The sequence below is a fragment of the Triticum urartu genome, chromosome 4A (genome assembly GCF_056163025.1).
Source record: "Triticum urartu cultivar PI428250 chromosome 4A, HENAU_Tu73, whole genome shotgun sequence".
Taxonomy (NCBI): domain Eukaryota; kingdom Viridiplantae; phylum Streptophyta; class Magnoliopsida; order Poales; family Poaceae; genus Triticum; species Triticum urartu.
The window spans coordinates 67,755,670-67,780,671 of NC_141876.1; the positions used below are offsets into that span (position 1 = coordinate 67,755,670).

Here is a 25,002-nt window from a genome sequence, read left to right on the forward strand (position 1 = left end):
TTTGGATGGCGGCGCCGTCGCCCTCGCTCCAAATCGGTCCAACCCCGCTGGGGATTTTGGGCAAACTCGCCGGAGTGAATTGGCACCCACAGCGGTGGATATTACGGTCCGATCGAGAGGATGTGAGCACGAACTGGCGGGAAAAAAATTGGGGGAAAAAGGGAAGTGGCTCTGATTACCAGTTTGTAACAAACCCAGGGTTGCTAGGATCGAAACAAGGGTGCATCGGGAAAATAGATCGAGTTCAGCTTGTTGCTTGAGAAAGAAGAAGGTGAGGTACAGGAGAAGGAGGTGAGATACAGAGAAGGTTAGGTGAGATAAAGAGTTCACTCAATACACACATGCCCTCTCTCTGCCTACCACGCACACTTAAGTAACCACACACACACAGCTCTGCCCGTGGGCCTACATGTCTGGCGAGTGGGTCCACTCTTTCCTTGTCCACTGCATCATCAGTGGGATGCAGGTGTGACAACCACGCACGAAAAGAAAGCAAACATTTCGCGTCAATGGCGCGCCGGCGATGGATGATCTCTTCGGGACCAGTCTCTCCCGCCGGCCGTATACTCTCTCCCAACTATCACCTGCAAATAGCAAAGAGCACAGCAAAAATAATTTGACCTCCCTCTCACGGCCCGACGATCTTCACTCGCACTTTCTTGGCGTGCATCTCGGCGAACTCGGTCTCCGATACCTCCGAGTTGGACGACGACGTGAGGTGCCGCACCGAGTGGCGGTCGTCGCCAGCGTGGCGCGACCCCCCAACGCCGCCGCACGCCGCCGAGGCGAGCACGAGCAGTGCCATGGCCGTCGACAGGGCGGCGAGCGCGGCCCACGTCGCCCGGGCGCCGCGCCGCAGCGGCGCGCACTGGTTGCCCACGATGTCCGCGAAGCCGGCCTTCACCAGCTCGCAGCTCACCAGCCGCTCCGTGCCCGGGAAGATGTCCAGCACGTTCTGGATGGAGCTCGTGTACGTCTGCACCTTGTCGTAGTCGATCGCCGACGAGAGGTCGGCCGGCGCACAGTTGGCGCCACCGCCCAACTCCGAGCACGTCAGCCTCCGCAGGATCTTCACAACAACAGCGCGAGAACAATCAGTGCCATGCCGTCAAGATCAGATTTCCGCTTCAGACGCTTTGGTTCCTGGAAGCATTTGCTGCGGCTGAGCTGCTTGTTTGTTTACCTGAGTTTACATGGCAAAAACTGCAAGAAGAATGATAAGCATGACAGACACAAGATGGCATCTGTCAAGAAAATCATCGATGGCACCGTCTCCTTTTCTTTCGTTACTTTTGGAGTACCTGGTCTATGATGTCGTGTATGCCTGCACCAACATCGTGCAGGATGACGCTGCCGGACATCTTCTCGCTGCAGGGTATGATGGCGCCCAGCATGCTGTTCTTGGGGTTCAGCTGGTACTCCTCGAGGGCCGCGCACGTGTCGCCGGCGAACTTGTCGAGGAAGTAGTACAGTCCGAAGTACATCCAGAAGAGGACTGTCAGTACCCAGCACAAGGCTATGCACCTGTTGCAAACAGATAACTGTCATCAGAATATGAACTAAAATTATTCAGCTTATTGTGGTGGATGTCTGAAGTAAATGATATTTACTCACATATAGTACAACTTCTGTAGCCTCAAAGGTCTTCCCACTACAATAAAGAAGCAACGTGTTAATTTTATTTTGAAGTAAGAGAATTTATGCCCACTGAGAAACATTTCACAATGATCACTTACCTAGCAAGACAAGGACCACGACAAGATTCAGCGTCACGGTTAAAATGATGACAAGTTCTCTGAAAATTATCAGCTGTATTAGTTCCCATGATGATTTTGAGGTTTCATAAGATTCAAGAACTACTAATGTAGTATAGTATCTACCATGCTTATCATGTAAAAAGTTCTTACAATGTGTTGATGCCTTTGCTGACCAAGCGCATGTTCTTTTCGGCCTTCGCCTGAATTTCCACAGCTTCAGAGTTCAGTGCCTTTACTGTGGAGTTCAGATGATCAAAGGATTGGCTACTAATGTTGTATAGCTTCGATATGTTCTGCATCCTCTCAATGGCTCCTGTAATGTTGTAAATCGTCGCCGTCGCTTCAAGCGCTGTTCTCCCGACGATATCTTTGATGGACTCTGCTCTAGAATGAAATCGCACAGCACCCTGAAGCGCAATTGCCGATGCAACTCTGCAAATAAAGCGTGGCAGTAGATGAGTCACAACGTTTCGACGAAGATTTTTGGTTTTGCAATGGTTGCATATCATGTGAGAATTTGATAGAACTACCGCCGAGCTGAAACTTACATGGCAAAAACTGCAAGAAGAATGATAAGCATGACAGACACAAGATGGCATCTGTCAAGAAAATCATCGATGGCACCGTCTCCTTTTCTTTCGTTACTTTTGGAGTACCTGGTCTATGATGTCGTGTATGCCTGCACCAACATCGTGCAGGATGACGCTGCCGGACATCTTCTCGCTGCAGGGTATGATGGCGCCCAGCATGCTGTTCTTGGGGTTCAGCTGGTACTCCTCGAGGGCCGTGCACGTGTCGCCGGCGAACTTGTCGAGGAAGTAGTACAGCCCGAAGTACATCCAGAAGAGGACTGTCAGTACCTAGCACAAGGCTATGCACCTGTTTGCAAACAGATAACTGTCATCAGAATATGAACTAAAATTACTGAGCTTATTGTGGTGGATGTCCGAAGTAAATTAATTTGCTCACATACCCTCCTTCCGGAAATACTTGTCATCAAAATGGATGAAAATGGATGTATCTAAAACTAAAATACATCTAGATACATCAATTTCAATGACAAGTATTTTCGGACGGAGGGAGTAGATGACATGTATGGGGCCGGCCCTAATTAGTTAGATTAGGTTAGCTTATTTGTTTACTAGTCAAATGTGTAGATGACATGTGCCCCCCTTTTAACTAAGTTAGATTTTATTTATTTGTTTAGGTTTAGTCAATGCCATGTGGGCCACACCTTCCCATTTGACCAGTCAAATTGACTTGGTCAATTCGGATTAAAAATAAATACAAAATTCCGAAATATTGTTTAAATCTTTGAAAAATCATATAAAATAATCCGTAACTCAAATGAAAATGTTTTATACATGAAAGTTGCTCAGAAAAATATGACGATCCCGAATACGCATTATGTTCATCTGTCACGTGCCCCTAGCATAGCGAACATGGAACCGTCCCCATCCGTTTCATCTGTCGGACAATGCCTAACACCGGGAATGCTTTCTCGGATGTTTTCCCCCTTCGCCAGTAGCACCTAGTACTGCGTTAGGTCACCCCTAGCACCGCGTTTTGCCATGTTATGCTTTGTGATGCTTTGTTTGCATTATATTTATTGTTTCTTCCCCCTCTTCTCTCTGGTAGACCTCGAGATAGCTGCCGGTGCCACTGTGATTAACTACGTCGACGACGACCCTTCCTTCTCAACGGAGCTTCCAGGCAAGCAAACCCCCTATTGATCATTCAATATCGCCCATTCCCTTATCTCTTATGCTTGCATTAAAACTGCTACTACTTTCTGTATGATCCTACTCTGATGCATAGCCTGTTTTTGTTACCTGTTTTCATACCTTACCTGCTTATTCTAAACTGCTTAGTATAGGCTGGTTAGAGATCCATCAGTGACCCCCACCTTGTCCCAGTTGCCCCGCTTTATGTTTGATGACTCGATCAACGTGATCGACGTCCAGGCCCCGACACCGCACATCACCCCCCCCCCCCTAGTTGTACGACTCTGCAGAGTTACTATCGAGTGCCGAGGGTGATACCTCGCCAACACTTCTGATGTTAACCCTGTAGTGTAGTTATTCGGTCGTGGTAATCGAAGGTGGTTCCTCCTTCACCACTCCCGATAACGACTCTGTCATGCAACCCCTCAAGTGTGGACCAACGAGGGTGATTCCTCAGGTTTCCCCCTTGCTGTTTCAGACACACGGTTACTTTGACTTACCACAGAACCATGATGACATCGGGTCGGCCCCGAGGGGTACCCGCGAGTGATGTGAAGTCGGGTTGATCTGGAGGATACCCGCAGGTTTTCCACGCGGCGCGGCCGGGCATTCTTAGCCCTTGCCGCAAGTCCGTGAGACGGGGTGACGGGGTCACATGATCGTGTCTCTGCTTGTTACCGCACAGTAACAAGACACTAACGGTTTGGATATTTGATCCGAGTAGGCCTATGGCCTTTTCACACTAACCACCACGCGGGAATAAGTATGGGCACTCTGCGCCGTATGTATCAGCCGAAAGCTCAACGGACGTCAGCGATGAAGCGGCGCGCGCCGGGTTGGACTAGAACGCCTTCTCTTGTATAAGGGAGGCTAGGTCTGCTCATCGGGCCCACGCAACATGCAGGAGTGCAAAGGGCGATGGGCCCAAGACCCCTGTACGCTTAGGATGTAGATCGGCGTGCTGGCCTCTCTATTGAGCCTAGGTAGGACTGCGGCGTGTTGATCGGCCGAGGCCGGTCATGACTTGATGGTGTCCGGCCGGAGTTGATCGAGCGTGTTGGGTAAGTTGGTGCACCCCTGCATGGAAGTATTCTATCTATTTGAATAGCCGTCTACACGGTAATGGAAGCTCGGAGTTGTATCCCGATCGATACAACTAGAACTGGATGTTGAGGCATGTAATGAAAATGATGGCTCCGGAATTGTTTCCTCGCAGGGAGTCGAGGAAGTGATCTCTGGGCGCTAATGTTACAACATGTTTACTAAATATAAACTGCTATTCTATACTCTTCTGAATGCTGCAAGATGCTTGGAGCTGCTTGAAGATGCTAGTCTTCGATAGGCTAGGCTTTCCCTTTCTCTTCTGGCATTCTACAGTTCAGTCCATAGATACTACCATTTCATTGATACCGATGCATATGTAGTGTAGATCCTTGCTTGCGAGTACTTTGGATGAGTACTCACGGTTGCTTTGCTTCCCATTTTCCACCTCTTTCCATTCTTCTCGGATGCTGCAACCAGATGGTGGAGCCCAGGAGCCAGGCGCCACCTTCGACGACGACGACTACTACTACACCAAGGGTGCCTACTACTGCGTGGAGGCCGTCGACGACCAGGAGTAGTTAGGAGGCTCCCAGGCAGGAGGCCTTGCCTTTTCGATCGTTGATGTTTGTGCTAGCCTTCTTAAGGCAGAACTTGTTTAACTTATGTTTGTACTCAGATATTATTGCTTCCGCTGACTCTTGTGTATTCGAGCCCTCGAGGCCCCTGGCTTGTAATATAAAGCTCGTATTATTTTAATTTGTGTCTAGAGTTGTGTTGTGATATCTTCCCGTGAGTCATTGATCTTGATCGTACACATTTACGTGTATGATTAGTGTATGATTGAATCGAGGGCGTCACATTGGGCCTTCATCCTTTGATAGTCTTGGGGGTAGAAAGTATTGCTTGGTGATTGTGGATGATTATTCAAGATACAATTGGGTATATTTCTTCAAGAGGAAGAGTGAGACCCAACAAACCGTCATCGACTTTGCAAATGAAGCTCAACGTCAACACAATGCAAAGATCTTGACAATAAGAAGTGACAACGGCTCCGAGTTCAAGAACTATACCTTGGATGAGTTTCTTAGTGATGAGGGGATCAAGCATCAATATTCCGCACCTTACACCCCTCAACAAAATGGTGTTGCAGAGAGGAAGATCCGGACATTCATGGACGCGGCAAGGACCATGATGGCGGAGTTCAAGTCTCCGTACAACTTTTGGGTCGAAGCCATCAACGCCGCTTGTCATGCATCCAATCGGCTCTATCTCCGCAAAGACTTGAACAAGACTCCATATGAGATACTTACCGGCAACAAGCACAACCTCAAGTACTTTCGGGTGTTCGGTTGTAAGTGTTTCATTCTCAAGAAAGGTGTTCGTTTGTATAAATTTGAGGCTAGAGCTCATGAGGGCATATTTGTTGGTTATGCTACAAACTATCATGCTTAGCGTGTCCTCAACAAGTCCACCAGACTCATTGAGGAGACGTGTAACGTGGAGTTTGATGAGAATAATGGCTTCCAAGTGGAGCAAAGTGGTACTTGTGATGTAGGTGATGAAATTCCTCCCCAAGCCATAAGAAGAATGGGTGTTGGCTATATCCTACCCATTGAGGAACCCCTTGTGGCCGAAGGAGAAGGACAATGTTCCACTCAAGTGGAACCATCACCAACCCAAGACCTACACGCTTCCGAAGAACAAAGTGAAGGCCATCAACCAAATGAACAAGATCAAGGGCAAGATCAACCTCAACATGGTGGTGAACCACCAAGTGATACCCAAGGTCAAGTTCTTACCACCGAGCAAGTTCAAGATCAAGAGCAAGCTCAAGATCAAGAACAAGCTCAAGACGACGCTCAAGATGATCAAGTTACCGCTCCTCAACTCTCTCTTTAGGAGGAATTGGAGCGTCGTGCCGCCAAGATTGCATCCAAGCTCACTACCAAAGATCATCTCATGAAAAATGTGCTTGAAAGCTTAAGAAAGGGGGTAAGCACTCATAGACAATTAGCAAACTATTGTGAACATCACGCATTTATCTCTTGTGTTGAACCCCAAAAGGTCTATGAGGCGCTCGAGGATCCGGGTTGGCTTAATGCCATGCATGAAGAACTCAACAACTTTGAGCACAACAAGGTGTGGAGATTGGTGCCAAGGCCAAAGGAGAACCATAATGTCATTGGAACCAAGTGGATATTCAAGAACAAGTAAGATGCTCATGTGATTATCGTTCGCAACAAGGCTCGTTTGGTAGCACAAGGCTACTCCCAAGTCGAGGGTATCGACTACGATGAAACCTTTGCTCCTGTTGCTCGCCTTGAATCCATTCGTTTATTGATTGCTTATGCTTCTCATCATAACTTCAAGTTGCAACAAATGGATGTGAAGAGTGTTTTTCTTAATGGTCCTATTAATGAGTTGGTGTATGTCAAACAACCCCCGGGGTTTGAGGATCCCGAGTTCCCCAATCATGTGTACCGACTCGATAAGGCACTCTATGGCCTTAAACAAGCCCCACGTGCATGGTATGAGCACCTTACAGAGTTGTTGCAAGATCGTGGGTTTGAAATTGGGAAAATCGACCCCACTCTTTTTACTAAGAAGGTCAAAAGGGAGTTGTTTGTATGCCAACTATATGTTGATGATATTATTCTTGGTTCTCCTAACAAAGCTTTCAATGAGGAGTTTGCTGCTCTCATGGCCTCGAAGTTTAAGATGTCCATGATGGGAGAGTTGAAGCTCTTTCTCGGGTTCGAAATCAAACAAAAAAGAGAAGGAACCTTCATCAACCAAGCCAAATACACTCAAGACATGCTCAAGAGATTCAAGCTAAGTGATGTCAAGCCGGCTTCCACTCCTATGCCCGTCAAATGCCAACTTGACATAGATTCCAATGGTAAAGCGGTGGATCAAAAGGTATATCGTTCCATGATTGGCTCCTTGCTTTACCTTTGTGCATCTAGATCGGATATCATGTTGAGCGTGGGAATTTGTGCACGGTTTCAAACCGCACCTAAGTAAAGCCACTATGTGGTGGTCAAGTGAATCTTTCAATATTTAGCTCATACCCCAAACTTTGGCTTATGGTACCCAAGAGGAGCTAACTTCAATCTTGTGGGCTTTTCGGACTCGGATTGGGCGGGAGACAAAGTGGATAGGAAGTCAACTTCCGGAGGGTGCCAATTTCTCGGTTGCTCTTTGGTGAGTTGGACTTCTAAGAAGCAAAGTTGCGTGTCTCTCTCTCCACCGAAGCGGAGTATGTGGCCACCGGTAGTTGTTGTGCTCAACTTCTATGGACGAGGCAAACTTTAAAGGATTACGATGTCATTTGTGACAAAGTGCCTCTTTGGTGTGACAATGAAAGTTCCATCAAGATTTCTCTCAACCCGGTGCAACACTTCAAGACGAAGTATATTGAGATTCGGCATCACTTCATCCGGGATCACATTAGGCGAGGGGAGATCGAGCTCAACTATGTCAACACTCATGATAACCTTGCAGATATTTTCACGAAGCCCTTGGATGAAGCAAGATTTCGTGAGTTAAGGCATGAGCTAAATATCATTGATTTGAGCAATGTGGCTTGAACCTTTGCACACCCCACCATACTCATCTTGATGTCTTGTTTAGGTGTAGGCATGGACATAGGGGGAGTATTGTTCTCTCAATGAACTCTTCCTCCCCCCATTATGCATAAATTGATCACGTCTTTCACATTAGCCATTTTTATGGTACTTGTGCTTCAAAATGAGTTTTGGTCATGGGCCCAAGGTTAAAATCTTCGCGGTGCCATATCACTTGACTCAAACATAGGTGGCCTCGGCCACCGCCCTCTCTTTGAGAGTTGTGTGGTGTTTGGTTCTTGTCCTCTCATGGGCGTTTTTCTGCCTTTGTGTTTGCTCCCTCGCCTCTTCGTGTATTCTTGTTGCTTGAGCTAAGCCTTTTTCTATTGTGTCTTCGAGTTTTTGGCTGGACGGTACTACCGCTCGAGGCGCACGGTACTACTGCTGATATACATCAAGCGGTACTACCGCCCGCCCGAGCGGTACTACCGCTGCGAGGCGGGACTAGGGGGTTATGTTGGGGCGCAGGGAGTTTATTTCTCCCCCACGCCCATTCACTCGACCCTCTGGTCCTCTTCGTGCACCAGCAACGAACTCGCCGCGGGTGGGCCGCCTCCTTCGAGCCATCTTTCACCTTTTCCTCCGGTGGGATCAATCCCCACACCTTCCTCTAGACATGAATGCTGGTATTGCCCCCGATCTCTTTCTCTTTGCTTCTAGGTTTCAGATCTAGTCTTTAGGGGCAATAGGCTTTGCATTCTTCGACTTTTGGCCAAATCGAGGCTTGAGTAGGATGGTGAAGGATTCTAGACCATTTGGATTGATGTTTGGTAGGTTTATTTTTGAACTTGGCATCCCGACAATACCGGATTTGGCAGCGGCAGTAGAGGAACCGCCGTTCCCCGCCTAGAGCGGTACTACCGCTTGAGCGGCACTACCGCTGCCTGAGCATGGTACTACCGCTGGAGGCCAACTTCCATCATACCCGTACCAACTATTGATCCTTGTTGCTTTCTCTAGTGGCTTATGCTCGTTCTTTCGTGTTGTTTCTTGCTTTCGTGTGTTTGGTTCCAGGTGATGGCCCTTCAGAGCAACCTGTCCGCCGTGTCAACCCCGGGCGTTGTACTTCAAAGCGCTATCGCACTTCCGAGTCAGGGGCTGCTTCCTCAAGTGTGCCTCCTCCTTCTCAGCCCAAGAAGACTGTTGCGAACAAGCCCAAGCCTAGGGCCAAGTCTGTGACAAAGATGACTGCAAAGGAGTTCTGGGAAAGGCGCCGGCGCAACCCATATGCGGAAGATGAAGAACCCACTTTGGTCAACTACCCGTTTCAGTGGGCAATCTATTTTGATGTGATCAAAGCGAAGAAGAATCTTTATGTTGATGTCCGCTCCATCGACATTGCCTATATGGAGAAGGATCCTGCCTACTTTGGCGAAGCGCTGCAGATGTGTACTAAGCTGAATATTCTCAGGATCATGGAGTTCAACAAGGACTTTGATGCGGATTTGGTGGCTCAATTTTATGCCACGGTTCATCTGGGCACTGATGCGGAAAGGACCTTGACTTGGATGACTAATGGCAAACTTTTGTCTGTCAAATGAAAGGCGTTCATGGAATTGTTTGGGATTGAAGATCAAGGGCTTGAGAACCCGGTTGGCTTTCGTCCTCACCAGAAGACAACTTCTATTCACAAGCAAGCTCTCTGGCCGTTCTGCACTATGAAGATTAACCCCGAGACGCAGAAGGAGACGTATGAGCTGCATGTCTACCTGGACATCATTCATCGCATCTTCAGGGAGACTCTTTTCCCACGCATTGGGAACTTGGATATGGTTACTCGTTTCTCGTGGACATGTTACTTTTCTGTCAGCATGAGAAGGAAGAAAAAAATGGCGAGTCCTTGGATATCTCTCATGTCATGTGGTCTGAGCTTCTCTCCGCTATCTCCGAGCGCAAGTGCCCCATCTATGGGCCTTTTCTCATGTTGCTTACTGAGAAGGCTTGGGAGCACACTTTTCCTGCTGTCGTGCTGGAGACTGGCGAGTTGATCCCTCATGAGATCAAGCGTCTGAGGAAGAAGGAGAACTGGGGCACTTCGGTTCCGAAGTCTGGGATTCCGTCTGGAGTTGACGAGGTCGAGGCAGAGGCCGATGCTGATGATGATGAGGATTATGAGCCCTCTGGAGCGGCGCCCTCATGGGCAAAGAAGCTCAAGCGCAAGATGAAGAAACTTTTCTGCATGGAGTCTGATGGACAGTATATGGCTCATGTGTCTGAGAAGAAGGCCAGGAGCCGTCACAAGGAGCTCATGCGTCAGTTAGGTACAACAGTTGCCAGCGAAACTGAGGGCAAGATCACCGATGAGGAGTGGATTCAACAGCACTGCCCATGGACAGACTCAGACACCGAGCAGCCCCCTGCCGATGACGGAGGAGCGGCCGATCACGCGGGGATGTGATGACGGAGATCATCAGTTATGTTATCACCTGTGATCGTAGCAGCACTCTTTGCCTTTTTGGTGTCTCGCTGCCAAAGGGGGAGAGAGTTTAGGGATTTGTCGTTGTCATTGTCGAGTTGCGAGTGTGTCTCATTTGCCTTGTCTTTCTCTCGCGCAAACTCTTTTCTCGTCATTTGCTTTTGGTTTGGTTTGTGCTCATGAGACCTGGTACCCTATCATATGGTGTGAGACATATGCTACCCTATCCTATTATTATCTCTGTATGTCGAGTACTTTAGTAGTTTGTGAGTTCATGCTTATCTCATATGTCTACTTTGCTCACTTGCTACTCTATTGCATCCTAGCTCATATATGTCTCATCTTTGATGCAAATGTTGTCAGACTATAAAATATAGGGGGAGTGTTGATCCTAATGTGTGTACTTTGCATCCAAAGGCACTTCTATTTAAGTGCACACATTTAGGGGGAGCCCGTCTATATTTTGTAGTCTCTGGGATTCACTTATTCTCTTGTCATTCCTTTGTGCAAATCCCGTGTTGTCATCAATCCACCAAAAAAATGGGAGATTGTTAGGGCATGTCTCTCTCTAAGTAATTTTGGTGATTAATGACAATGTTTTTGCGGACTAATCGTGTGCGTTGAGTATTTCAAAGATTCATTCCTTGGCACGAGACGATTCTTTCCCCTCGGAGCTTTAAGTGAAGACGGTGTAGTCTCTTTCGTTGTTTTGGTGGACTTGAGTCGTAGGAGACACCGTACTATCAAGAGGGGGTCCGCAATGGAAAGGCTAGGGTGGAATCAACACGTACACGTCATTTTTGCACGTCCAGCTCCTTTCCTCTCCTTGGAGTTTGTTGTTTCAACGGAAGTGGAGATTGTGAGGAGATAGCGGTAGTGCCGCCGCCAGCGCGGTAGTACCGCTGTCCTACAGCGGTAGTACCGCTTGGGTGCATCGGCGGCAGTACCGTCCTGGTTCGGCACCGCTACCGCCTCGATTCGAGGAGGTCTTTTCTCGTGTCGGGTTGTGCGGCAGTAGTAGTGGCAGTAGCAGCGGTAGTACCGCCCGTGAGCGGTAGTACCGCGGCTACCACTGCTACTAGTGTCGCACATACCCTCTTTTTCTCTCCCGTTCTCCCCCTGTGTCTTCTGCTCTCAATCTCTGCGGTAGTACCGCTCTGTGCGGGCTGAAGGGGGGGGGGGTAACGGTTGGATTAGTTCCCCCACTATAAAAGAAGGTCTTCTCCAAGTTGACCTACCTCTTTTCCCCCAAGCTCCATTGTTGCTCCAAAGCTCATTTTCGCCCGATCTCTCTCCCTAGCCAATCAAACTTGTTGATTTTCTAGGGATTGGTTGAGAAGGCCCTGATCCACACTTCCACCAAGAGAAATTTGATTCCCCCCACTAATCCCTTGTGAATCTTGTTACTCTTGGGTGTTTGAGCACCCTAGACGGTTGAGGTCACCTCAGAGCCACATTCCATTGTGGCGAAGCTCCGCGGTATCGTTGGGAGCCTCCAATTAGGTTGTGAAGATAGCCCCAACCTTGTTTGTAAAGGTTCGGTCGTTGCCTTCAAGGGCACAAATAGTGGAATCACGGGATCTCGCATTGTGTGAGGGCGTGAGGAGAATACGATGGCCCTAGTGGCTTCTTGGGGAGCATTGTGCCTCCACACCACTCCAACGGAGACGTACTTCCTCTCAAAGGGAAGGAACTTCGGTAACACATCCTCGTCTCCATCGGCTCCACTCTTGGTTATCTCTTACCTTTACTTGTGCAAGGTTATATTGTGTTGTATCCCTTGCTTGCTTGTGTGCTAGTTGTTGTTGCATCATATAGGTTGCTCACCTAATTGCATATCTAGGCAACCTATTTTGATGCTAAGTTTAATTTGGTAAAGAAAAGCTAAAATTGTTAGTTGCCTATTCACCCCCCCCCCTCTAGTCAACCATATCGATCCTTTCAGCTGAGCAAAAGGCATCAACCTTTTGGCTTCGTGTTCATCGTGAGTACCATGAACGCAAGAAGTTTGCGCTGTACAAAATGGAGAGCCAGCGTGGGTGGGTGTCTCTCTTGAAGCGATGGAGGGTGATACAACAAGAGTGTAACAAGTTTTGCGCCACCCTTGAGAGCATCCGGGCACGCCCCGTGAGCGGCATCGGCATCAAAGATATGGTATACATGCGCCCCTCTTCGTATCCGTTTTCGTTATGCTTGCATGTCCATTTGCCCATATGCTTGCATGCTATTCATTTGTAGGCATTCCAAGCTGTGGAGGCAACATGACGACAAGTCCTTCAACGTCTCCCATTGCTGGATGGTCATCAATGGGGAGGAGAAGTTTAAGGCTCAATATACCGCCGCCAAGGCGCGTGTGGGGGGGGGGGGGGGGGAGAAGCCGTCGAGGAGCTTGGGGAGGGCGAGAAGCCACGGCCGCGGGGGAAGACCAACTCCAAGAAGGAGGACAAGCGCGATGTGGCGTCGATTGCCTTGCATGCCACTTTGGAGGGCATGATGAGCAAGAAGGACACAAGCGAGGAGAAGCACCGGCAAGACAAGGAAGAGCAAATGAACGCCTTCATGGAGATCAAAAGGAGGATGCTTGAGCTTGATGCAGAGAAGCAAGCCAAGATGCTTGAGATGGAGGCAGAGAAGCAAGCCAAGATGTTCAAGATCGTGGCCGCCAATGCCAAGACCAAGGCAAAAGAAGTGGCACTCGCTAGCATGATGACGAGGGTGGAAATCATGAAGGTGGACTTGAACACCGTGTCGCCGAGGAAGAGGCCATGGTTCGAGAAGATGCAGGCCGACATGCTCAAGTTCGACAACGGGTGATCTATGGCGGAGAACGCCATCCTTTTTTTATATGCCGGCAAGTGTGCTGGCATGACCACGACCAAGATGGCGTGGTCGAACTCCCGCCCTTTTTTGTGCTCGCATGTGTGTCGGCCGCTGGCAAGTGCGCCAACATGAACTGCGTGGTGGCTTTTTTGGAGGCTGGCATTGTATGCCGGCCGTTGGCATGGCGCTGGCATTGTATGCCGGCCGCTGGCATGGCGCCGGCATGAACTCCGGGCGATGGGATGGCCGCTGGCATAATCTACAGCCGCAGGCCTTTTAAAATTTATGGGCGGACATGAAAAGGGTCGCGCACGTAAAACGGGGCGGACGCCGAGCGGGCGGCTGACCCAAACGGACGAAAAGCGGACAAAGCGCGCGTCTGTTTGGGTCGGCGCGTTGGAGTTGCTCTTAGAAGTGCTCCTTAAGAAAGGATAAGAGAATAAGAGTCGGCATGCACCAAACTATTATCTATACATTGACTAACCAATCAGAATAGTATACTTATGAACATTTAATCTGTATGTTAAAACAAAGGCAAGTGTCCTCTTATTTGGATCATAGAAAACTCGGCATGACTACCTGAATGCTATTTACAAAATGATATCAGAACTACTCTGCAAGCACATGGTAAGAAAAAAGGGAAGTAACTGGATGCTATTTCCAAAATGATGTCAGAACTACTACCCCTGTAACCAAAATATAAAGAATCAATTACTTTATTAAACTGCAAAAACGTCTTTTATCTATTCTGTTTTATTTCTACGAATGTACATAAAGAATCAATTACTTTGGTTCTGTTAGGTACCATCTTCCTTCTTCTGTTCACACAGAAGAAAAGCCTACTGGTCAGCCTAATCATGACCACCTTCAGATTTTTATAAAAGCACACAAGATCACTAAAAATATATTTAAATTATTCGTAACAGATAAAAGTACCCAGTTCTGATTCATACTGCAAGCCAAAAAACTAACCAGTGCTTCAGATTTGTAACTATGTGAGTATGTTGTGGACCCCATGCTCATCGTATGATTAAAATAGAACCTTAGCAAACCCTGGAGTAATAATGTAGTAATAAGGAAGTCCATAGCAATCAAACGAGGAGGTGCTGACTTGCAATTTAAAAATATAGATGTTCAGTTATATTCGGAAAAGCATGATGCGTGTTCAAATGAAATGGTTACTGAAAAGGATCTCACCTTGTTCCACCAGAACATGTAGTGATCCATAAACATAGTACATGTTCTCTGAAATAATTGGATCAGGCCTCGTGGTTCCACAGGATGGTGATGCGAAAGCACGATTTTTTTGAGAATTAAGTAGCAAACCTGCAATGCACAAAAGGGATCAAATGATTAGCAAACCTGCTGTTTGTCCTGAAGCTAGTTTAGTAAGAGAGAACATTTAGCAACAAAAATAAGAAGTTTTTTTAGAAGTTTGCAGCGAATATACAATGTGTGGCACGGAATATTTCAGAAAAGCATGAAACCTGTGTTCAGATGATTACTAAAAAAGGAATCTCACATTGTTCCACTTCCAATGGAACATGTAGTGATCCATAAACATGGTATATGTTATCTGAATTCATTGGTTCAAATCTCATGGCTCAACAGGATGGTGCTGCAAAAAGCACGATTTTTTCAAGAAATTAGTACCAAACCTGCAATGCACAAAAAAGATCAAATTGTTAGCAAACCTGCCATCCGTCCTGAAGCTAGTTCAGTAAGAAAGAACATTTAGCAAAATCAGATGAAGCTTTTTTTTTTTGCGGCGTGCATGCAACGTGCAGCATTGGATAAATCATTAATTCCAAACAAAAAGAACAAAACAAGAACACAGAAAATGTCTGACACTCAAGTAACAACTGCCTGAAAATATCATGCTGAAATTTTACATTGCCCATGAATTCTCAGTTATTACCTTTTGTGCATGGTGTCCTGCTCAAAGATGTCCTACCTGGAGCAGAAGTGATACCAAACCTGAAAAATATCACTTAGATAATGCTTCCACTAATACAAATCCACTATTACTGCAGACCATGGAATCCTGGATAAGTGGACAGCGTACCAAACAGTATGCAGTACACATGACAGATGTCAGGTATAAGTACTATTAGGAATAGATATTTGATGGGCAGCTTCAGGTAAAAGTTTATGCCAATAAATTGTTGAAGAGGCGATAGAAGCTCTAGATCAAGACAACCTAGAAAATACTCCATTATAATTCTTGAAGAGTTAAAGTTATTGATATATTAACTATCAACGGAATCCGGCCAAGCATTTTAAGAGAATAGCCGAAGAGCAAGAAACCAATCCAAAAAAATACCTTCAACAAACTTAAACTGCCATCCTGTGAACCTTATGAAAGGATTTGTCAGTGCTGCTTCCCATCCTTGTCAGCGCTGGACAGGAATTCCTCCAAGATGGTGGTGGCGGTGTCGATGAAATGCTACAGCTGGAGGAAGAGCTCGCCATAATCAGATGAATGTAGATGAATTGCTAAAAGAGGAAGATGACTCGTGATATCATGTGAGAATTGTGGAAGCGTCTCTACCTCCATTGGAGGCCGCGTGATGTTTATTTATAGGTGCCGAACGTGGCAAGCGATGTACAGATTGGTATCTAGATTGATCTTGGGAGGCAAGGAGACAGGTTTAAACTAGATTACAGTTCCATCTCTAATACCTCTGGATCCTTCTAGACAGTCGCAGGTTACAGATACTGCCAAGCCTAAGTATCCTGAGATCCCGGACTTCCCAATCCATTACCGAACCATCTTGAGCTCAATTTCTGAAGCAGGTTATCCTTGATGTCGCAATACCTTTGCGCCCAATCAACCGGTTCGACTCCATCAACGCCTAAGCCGGGGGCCCGGTCAGCGGACTCAAGGTTGATTGGATCTCTCCAGTCAGCCACGTAGGCGGACACTCGTCGTTTGAACTTATGCTTGAACTCGGTCCATGCCTGGTACTTATAATGGTTCACACGTGCCTGCATGCTCCGTATACTTTTGAAACCAGCCTTCAGTGTGAAGTGGTGAATTGCATTCTCCAAAGAATGGTCCACTGCAGCAAGCAGAACCAGCGATTTGTGCCTCAGAAACCTCTTCAGACGGCATGTGTATCCTTGGATGACGCCCTCCTGTGGGTGTGATGTTTGGCCAGAGGGGCCAAAATCAAAGCACCACAGATGTACCTGCCCGACATCTGGATCAACCTGAACAATCGCCTCAAGCATCGATTTTGACGGCTTCTCAGATCGTTCCCAGTTGGGCGAAAAAACGAACTCGTCGACGTCAATAAAGGCCATCCACTTGCAAGAGCTCTGGTGCGTTGCGGCACAATGGGAGAAGCCGGCTTCCTGCATTTTGATCCACGGCCAAGGCACGGTGGAGATGCTGATTCCGGCTGACCTCAACTGGGCAACTTGATCTGCCAAGTCATCCTTACTTCCATTGTCGTACAGGATAAAGTGGTCCACCCCGACAGCGGCATGATACAGCACCCATTCGCGAAGAAACTTTGAGACGTTGTGAATCATAGTGCATGCACAAATCAGGTTCTTTTCCGGTGCCACCGGCAAGCCACTTTCACTCTGCCATGGACGATAAGTCACGAGTGTGGGGATTGGATGCTCGCCTGTGGCTGCCACGGTGACACGGAACTCTGTGTTCCTAGAGTTCAGATGGATCGGTGGAGCGGGGCACCGGGTAACCTGCTGTACGGACGTGATGGCAGGGAAGGAGGCCACCACGGCATGGGTCTCGCCACAGTAGCGATACAGGCATTGGACACCGCCAGCAACATGGTTGACGCCCTTTGCAAAGACAAGAACATCGCCACTGTCGAGAGTTGCAGAGCTGAACGCGATCCGGCCGGTCCAATTCAGCAATGCGCGGCCAGGGCAATCGGCAGAGGAAGCCGAAGTGGGGAGCAGCACGGGCGCTTGGAGCGGCTGGAGGCTCCGGGCAGGCTCGGGCATTGGGCAGATGTAGGCGTGGCGGCCCGACCCCGGCAGCCTCCCAAGCGCGCTCGCCGGGGACGACGCTCCACCCTGGAAGGCGCACGTCGCCTTGGCGTCAGGCTCAGCGTCAGTCAGGACAAGAACCTCCCAGTCCGGGAGCAAGACAGCATCCGCGTCGTCGTGCTGCGGCGGCGAGCGGTCGGCCCCCGATTCCGAGTTCGAGGGGAGGCAGGGCGGCGAGCGGTGGATGGGCAGAAGGCGCCGCGGGAGGTTGGCTTCCGGCTGCGGCGGTGAGGCGTCGGCCTCCAAGTCTGACAGGAGGTAGGGCGGCAGCGGCGAGAGGGCGAAGGGCGGCGGGGCGAAGGGGGGCGGGGCGAAGGACGGCGAGCAGTCGGCGCCGAGGCCGAGGGGCAGCAAGCCCGGCGAGAAGAGCTGGCCGTGGGCGTAGGTATGGCCGCCGGCGAGCAGGAGGAGGCCGGCCGACACACCGCCGGCGATGGTGAGGGCACGGCGCAGGCAGCCGCGGCGCCGGTAATGCGCCATGGCGGCGGGGCGATTCGAGCGGAGCGGGGAGCTGGAGGTTTCTTGTTCGCGCGAAAACTCTGCGATCGATTGCGCGGAAAAGCTTTTGCCAAATTAGGGCGTCGACGACCTGTATTATAGGGTGTATCGGGTCCGACTACGGTACGTATATGGTAGCGTGTTCGCTACGCATACGGTAGCGTATTTTCTACGCATACGGTAGCGTATTTTCTACGTATAGGGTGTACAGGCTACCGACCGACCGAGGCAGCGAGGTTTGGGTTCGACGCCAGCTGTTCCTTCGGGTCTGCCCGTGGGCCGTGGTCGAGCGTCGATCTCTTTTTTTTTCTCGCACGCTATCAAGATCAGGCTGGTTCTATGTCACGTTGCTGGATTTTTTTTTCTTTCTCGATAATAAAGTCAACATTTTATTTAGTCTGGGCCCGAATACGTATACGGTAGAGTTCAGTACGTATACGGCGTTCAGCATGTTTCGACCCAATTTTCGATTAAAAACTTTTTTTTCAGGGACAAAACCGAAGAGATAGGTACAGGGATACACTCCCTCCCTCAAAAAATCCAAAGTGATTCATGCCGATATAACCAAATCCGTCCAATTGGTGATGAAATCTGATGAAGGAATTGACTGAATCACGCAGCGACTTCAATCAATACCAAAAAATCAGCAACACAAGCAGCAGGGACAGGGGCGTGACAGTACCGGCGTGACTCGATCGTTGGAGCAGGACCAGCCGGTGTGGTCGCCGGAGAAGGGCGGTGCCGTCGAGGTCGCCGGGGCCGAGTCAGGCAAGGGAGCCCGCCGGCCGGAGCAGGCGAGGACGGCCGATCAGGTACCTTCAGGTCGCCGGAGCCGATCCAGGGGAGTGGGGTGAGCAGCGGCCGTGGGGGGCAAGCAAGGGAGGTCGTGGCGCAGTGGCGGGCGAGCGGGGGAGGACGGTGGAGGTTGCGGGGGTGGGTGTAGGAGGTCCGCGGAGCCAGGGGAGGGTGGCGGAGGCAGGAGCAGCCGGCCAGCGCTGGCGACGAGGTTCCGCGCGCCGCTGTGGTTGGCTGGGGGCGACTGGAAGGACATGGTCTGGTCGGACTGGAACAGAGGTAGGGATGATGTTGACAGGGGTAGTTCCGGAATACCAAAACAACGACAAGCTATTCACATTTTGTCCAACAGAAAACGTGTAACATTTAACGGGAGTACTATTTTCAGACGGAAACGCTACGGCTCACCCGGCTGATCTGTGTCGGCCCGGCAATGCTACACGTACAAACGATTTACAGGCTTTTACGGGATGGTTAATCTTGATTGGTCAATAGGTGAGCGGGGCGGCCCACCCTCCTGAAAATCAGGGAGAAAGAGAGGTTTGTGATTGGTTGTTAGATGGAAGGAGCGTGTAAAAGCGTGTAAGTCTTTGTATGTCTAGCATTTTTGCTGCCGGCCACCTCTTTGGCCGTCGGATCTGATTTCGATCGAACGGCTCGAGAGCAACCTCTTCCGTCGTCTAAGTTTGCAACTGGGTCATTGTCGCAATCCTTTCCACCGCAATAGCTAGTCTGTTCCAAATCGACGAAGGGGAGGCAGCGGCCACCGACCTGGGCGAGGGTAGGGTGTCGAGATGGGCGGGCTGGAGTGGGTGTTCGGCGGCTACTTCAACATCTAGCCGGAGGGCAGGAAGGAGCAGAGTGAGGCGACCTCAGGGAGCGTGCCGCACGCCGTCGATTGCCGCCAGTACTCATCGGAATCGACCAACATAGCTGGCGGTGGCGAGAGCAGGGATGATTTTTTTTTGCAACAAGGGTCATGTGCGATTGCAACAAAACTTTTGTTGCGGAGCCGCAAATGCTTTTTTGCAACAAGGCTCTTGTTGCAAGATGCTTTTGTAAGGATCAAGTTGCAATTGCAACAATGATCTTGTTTGCGGTGATGAGACCACACTATGAGCAGATCGGATGGCTCACGACGCGTAGCACAACCCATTTGGGAATCCTTTTGGGACTAGAGACTTGCCTTGGGTGACTGGTGCTTTGTTGTTGTTGTTCTTCTGAGCTTGCCCCGCTCTCTTTCCTTTCGTCCTCCCTCCATCGATAGCTTCGGCGGCTCGAGATGTGGGGAGAGGGCCCGGATCTTGATAGTATGGGTATTAGATTAGGTAGCTTCTCAAATAAAGCCACTTTTGGTTAAGATCTTCCACTTCTTATTGTGGTCATATATAGTGGCAAGAGTATTGGTAGCCAGAGTTGGCTTTCTTGTAGGATATGAACCCTTGCTTGATACCATCCCAGATCTAGAGTTCCCCTCTTTGGCCAATTTGATTCTCTCTAGCTGCAGTAGAAGCAAAGGAGAGATGGAAGAAGATGGAGGGCCCAACAAGCTGCAAAATATGTTTCCCTCCTAGAGCTCATCAACTTCATCGCGCTTGTTGAAGCCTTGGCGCTCGCCTGAGTGCCACTTCCTTCGGGGAGGATCTTGTTTGGGTAGTTGGCAGTCGGCCCCCGACGCGCAACAGTTGTATTCTCTAGTCGAATGGTGACATTATGGAGTTGCCAACTCCGGTTATTCCCTCTGGCACTGGTGAAGAAAAGCTTATAGAGGAACAATATTAGTAGTGCACCCGAAAAAGAGCCACAACACTGGTATGTGCCCAAAATACCAGTGGCGTGCGTCGAACGACCCACGTCACTAATAACGTGCTACTAGTGGCATGCCACAGAACACGCGACCACTAGTATGTTGTAGGGGGACATGTTGCGTAAAACAAAACAAAAAACGCACAAGATCCAACCAAGATCATTATCGAGGTGTGGGTAACGAAGTCATACTAATGATCAACTCAACACAGTAGGAAGAAGAGGAGATGTTATTGAGGACTACTAACTCCCGCGGCTAGGTTATACCTCTCGACCACAAGAGTTTCTCCTCCAAGAAGATCTGCCCGATCTAGCGTCGAAGTGGACGATGCCTTCAAGGTATCGAGGTTGGAGTCAAAATTTGACAAGCAGTTCGTGGCTATGGGGAAGAAGAAGAGGAAGAAGAAGCGAGTCAACGTGCTCTACATGGGAGAGAGGGGATTGGTCTAGGGCTTCTTGTGCCTTTGAAGTGTCCCTGCATCTATTTGTATAAAGGTGCGGGAGGAGGCTGGTCGACCAGGGGTGCCATGCCTTGGCCCCTAAGAAAGGGAAGTCACCAAGACCTGTAGGTTGGCTTGTCCCCCAAGCAAGGGGAGGGGTGGGGATCAGCCAAGACCTGCCGTGCGGGCTGGCTGGGCCCCCAAGAAAAGGGGGACAACCTTCCAGGGTCCCCTTCTAGATGGTTCTGGAATATTTTAAGAGCCTTTATAAGAAGTCTTCCTCTTAGGGTGTGTGCGTGAGCATAGATCTTCACTTTTCAAAGATGATTGGGAGGTCGATTCCCCTTCATGATTCAACTTGCATGTAGTAGTCGGTTATAAAGTAAAAGGTTGTAATGGAAAATGTAAAAGGTTGCAACGGAAAATTAGATTCATTATCTCTGTAACGATGGGTTCTGGTTGTTTCTCAAAAAGAAAAGAAAACAATGGGTTTTGGTTTGACCATGTTGTGTAGCAAACTTAGGGTGAAAATGCATTGCTTCGATTCTTTCTTTTTTGCACGACCGCCTCGGATCTCCAAGCATTGCACACCCGAGCATCTTGGATGCCATTTTTGATATATTTCTACTTTTTTGAATTAGTGATCATCGGGAGCAGATGAGCATGAACTCATATATAGATTACCGCCTTACAAAATGGATTACCATCTTACAAGTTACAAGTATAGTGCACATGTTGAACCAATCAAGGGTGAGGACAAACGTTTTAGAAGAACCGCATAAAAACGACAAGAAAAAGCGACGGAGCAACAAGGCACACATTCGCTTCTACTCCCTCCATTCCTAGATATAATCCCTTTTAGAGATTTCAATACGAACTACATACGGAGCAAAATGAGTTCTACACTCTAAAATATGTCTATATATATGTGTATGTAATATGTATTGGAATATCTAAAAAGGCTTATATTTAGCAACGGAGGGAGAAGTACATTCCATTTTTCCTGGAGTATTTGGGTGTGGTTAGATTCATTATTGAGATAATACATATTATTGGCATAATATTTGTTTAGTTGTCATTTGTTACTCACTCTCTTCGATAACTTCATTCATAAAAACAGTGGTTCCTCTTTGCAGCAGTAAGTTGAAGCTTAGGTATATTGTACCATGTGAAGTCTATTATATTTAAAATGGCGACTTCTGCGGGTGTTTGGTCACGGTTGTTTCTCTTGGCAGCAGTAAGTTGAAGCTTAGCGGTGGATTCTTGCCGACACCACTCCGATCCCGTCAATCATGGACCTGTGTTCTCCAGCTTTCATGGCTTGACGGAGTCGCCTGCCGATGCAGTTTTTGCCCCCGGCGCTCCGGTTGCTACGCTTCCTCTAGCTACTTCGCCTCGCCGGTGTCCCGGCGGCTCCGTCTCTGACGGCTCAGAACCGCATTCCCTTCCGATTATTGACTTGTCGGCGGTATAAGTCGCTACCCATCCCTCCATGTCGGCTCTCTACCTTGCTGCCTTCCCGACCCCGTCACCTACACGCCAAGTCGGTTCTAGAGCTCGTGTTTTCCGGTGACTGCAGCCCCACCTCCCACCTTCTGAGGGCCGGCCGATCGACACCCTGACTTCCTCATATTTCGACCCCTGATATGGTGGTTATGGGATTGCTCAGACTCAGGCTAGGAGATAATCCATGCTCACTTTGCCGATGATGGTGGCGGCGGCACTCGTGGGTGTCGTTTCCCTTCCTGGAGGCGCTGCCATGGCCTCTATCCATGCCCCTCTCCGAGCATCGGGGGAAACCCTAGGTTTGCTTCTCCGGATCGGATGGCAGTGGCATCACAACATCGTCCCCTTCTTGAAAGTGCTATCTTGCTCGCTCAGGGCGTCCCCGGTGTTGGCTTTGAAGATGTTCATCGTTGTGTTGGTTCGGCCTACCTCTCTAGTTCTAGGCTTAGTGGGTTAGTTGCATCTGAAGGAAATATGCCCTAGAGGCAATAATAAAGTTATTATTTATTTCCTTATAATCATGATAAATGTTTATTATTCATGCTAGAATTGTATTAACCGGAAACATAATACATGTGTGAATACATAGACAAACAAAGTGTCACTAATATGCCTCTACTTGACTAGCTCGTTAATCAAAGATGGTTATGTTTCCTAACCATGAACAATGAGTTGTTATTTGATTAACAGGATCACGTCATTAAAAGAATGATCTGATTGACATGACCCATCCCATTAGCTTAGCACCCGATCGTTTAGTATCTTGCTATTGCTTTCTTCATGACTTATACATGTTCCTATAACTATGAGATTATGCAACTCCCGTTTACCGTAGGAACACTTTGGGTACTACCAAACGTCACAACGTAACTGGGTGATTATAAAGGAGTACTACAGGTGTCTCCAAAGGTACATGTTGGGTTGGCGTATTTCGAGATTAGGTTTTGTCACTCCGATTGTCGGAGAGGTATCTCTGGGCCCTCTCGATAATGCACATCACTTAAGCCTTGCAAGCATTGCAACTAAATGAGTTAGTTGCGGGATGATGTATTACAGAACAAGTAAAGAGACTTGCCGGCAACGAGATTGAACTAAGTATTGGAATACCGCCGATCGAATCTCGGGCAAGTAACATACCGATGACAAAGGGAACGACGTATGTTGTTATGCGGTCTGACCGATAAAGATCTTCGTAGAATATGTAGGAGCCAATATGGGCATCCAGGTCCCGCTATTGGTTATTGACAGGAGACGTGTCTCGGTCATGTCTACATTGTTCTCGAACCCGTAGGGTCCGCACGCTTAAGGTTACGATGACTGTTATATTATGAGTTTATGCATTTTGATGTACCGAAGGTTGTTCGGAGTCCCAGATGTGATCACGGACATGACGAGGAGTCTCGAAATGGTCGAGACATAAAGATTGATATATTGGAAGCCTATGTTTGGATATCGGAAGTGTTCCGGGTAAAATCGGGATTTTACCGGAGTACCGGGAGGTTACCGGAACCCCCCGGAGAGCTAAATGGGCCATGATGGGCCTTAGTGGAAAAGAGAAGAGGCAGCCCTACATGGGCCACGCGCCCCTCCCCTCCCTTGGTCCGAATAGGACAAGGAGAGGGGGCCGGCCCCTCTCTCTCTTTTCCCCCCTCCGCGAATCCTATTCCAACTAGGATTGGGGGGGGGGGAATCCTACTCCCAGAGGGAGTAGGACTCTCCTGGCGCGCTCTCCTTGGCCGGCCAGCCTCCCCCCTCTAGTCCTTTATATACGGAGGCAGGAGCACCCCAGAGACACACAAGTTGATCCACGTGATCTTTTCCTTAGCCGTGTGCGGCGCCCCCAGCCACCATAGTCCTCGATAATACTGTAGCGGAGTTTAGGCGAAGCCCTGCTGCTATGGTGCATCAAGATCGTCACCACGCCGTCGTGCTGATGGAACTCTTCCCCGACACTTTGCTGGATCGGAGTCCGGGGATCGTCATCGAGTTGAACGTGTGCTAGAACTCGGAGGTGCCGTAGTTTCGGTGCTTGATCGGTCGGATCGTGAAGACGTACGACTACATCAACCAAACGCTTCCGTTGTCGATCTACAAGGTATGTAGATCATACTCCCCCTCTCGTTGCTATGCATCACATGATCTTGCGTGTGCATAGGAAATTTTTTGAAATTACTACGAAACCCAACAGTGGCATCCGAGCCTAGGTTTTATATGTTGATGTTATATGCACGAGTAGAACACAAGTGAGTTGTGGGCGATATAAGTCATACTGCCTACCAGCATGTCATACTTTGGTTCGGCGGTATTGTTGGATGAAGCGGCCCAGACTGACATTACGCGTACGCTTACGCGAGACCGGTTCTCCCGACGTGCTTTGCACAGAGGTGGCTTGTGGGTGACAGTTTATCCAATTTTAGTTGAACCAAGTGTGGCTACGCCCGGTCCTTGCGAAGGTTAAAACGGAGTCAAATTGACAAACTATCGTTGTGGTTTTGATGCGTAGGTGAGATTGGTTCTTACTTAAGCCCGTAGCAGCCACGTAAAACT

At 48.8% G+C, this 25,002-nt stretch overlaps 1 protein-coding gene across 17 annotated transcripts; it reads right to left on the reverse strand.

Annotated features, from left to right (window-relative positions):
• Positions 1-204: 204 nt before the first annotated feature.
• On the reverse strand, positions 205-19,002 carry LOC125550700 (uncharacterized). Of its 17 annotated transcripts, XM_087517806.1 has the most exons (12): positions 18,591-19,002; positions 15,711-15,839; positions 15,306-15,364; positions 14,910-15,045; positions 14,585-14,713; positions 14,360-14,497; positions 2,306-2,636; positions 1,908-2,189; positions 1,737-1,795; positions 1,615-1,651; positions 1,302-1,524; positions 205-1,069 (listed from the first exon to the last, which is right to left on the reverse strand). In XM_087517806.1, the coding sequence occupies exons 7-12, from the start codon at positions 2,335-2,337 to the stop codon at positions 629-631; spliced, it is 1,074 nt and encodes a 357-aa protein (XP_087373932.1). In that variant the 5' UTR covers positions 2,338-2,636; positions 14,360-14,497; positions 14,585-14,713; positions 14,910-15,045; positions 15,306-15,364; positions 15,711-15,839; positions 18,591-19,002; the 3' UTR covers positions 205-628. The 17 variants fall into 17 exon arrangements, 4 of the variants coding, with proteins under 4 accessions (XP_087373932.1, XP_087373934.1, XP_087373933.1 ...); XM_087517808.1 differs by lacking the exon at positions 15,711-15,839 and having other exon boundaries at positions 14,910-15,005; positions 15,342-15,364; XM_087517807.1 differs by lacking the exon at positions 15,711-15,839.
• Positions 19,003-25,002: the final 6,000 nt, after the last annotated feature.

Bases quoted from the DNA above. Each gene is read 5' to 3' on its own strand.
- LOC125550700 (XM_087517808.1), bottom strand. From the start codon at position 2,337: ATGCTTATCATTCTTCTTGCAGTTTTTGCCAT. The intron at 2,190-2,305 runs GTAAGTTTCAGC...CTTTATTTGCAG, and splicing joins CTTCTTGCAGTTTTTGCCAT to AGTTGCATCGGCAATTGCGC. The intron at 1,070-1,301 runs GTACTCCAAAAG...GTTGTTGTGAAG, and splicing joins TACACGACATCATAGACCAG to ATCCTGCGGAGGCTGACGTG.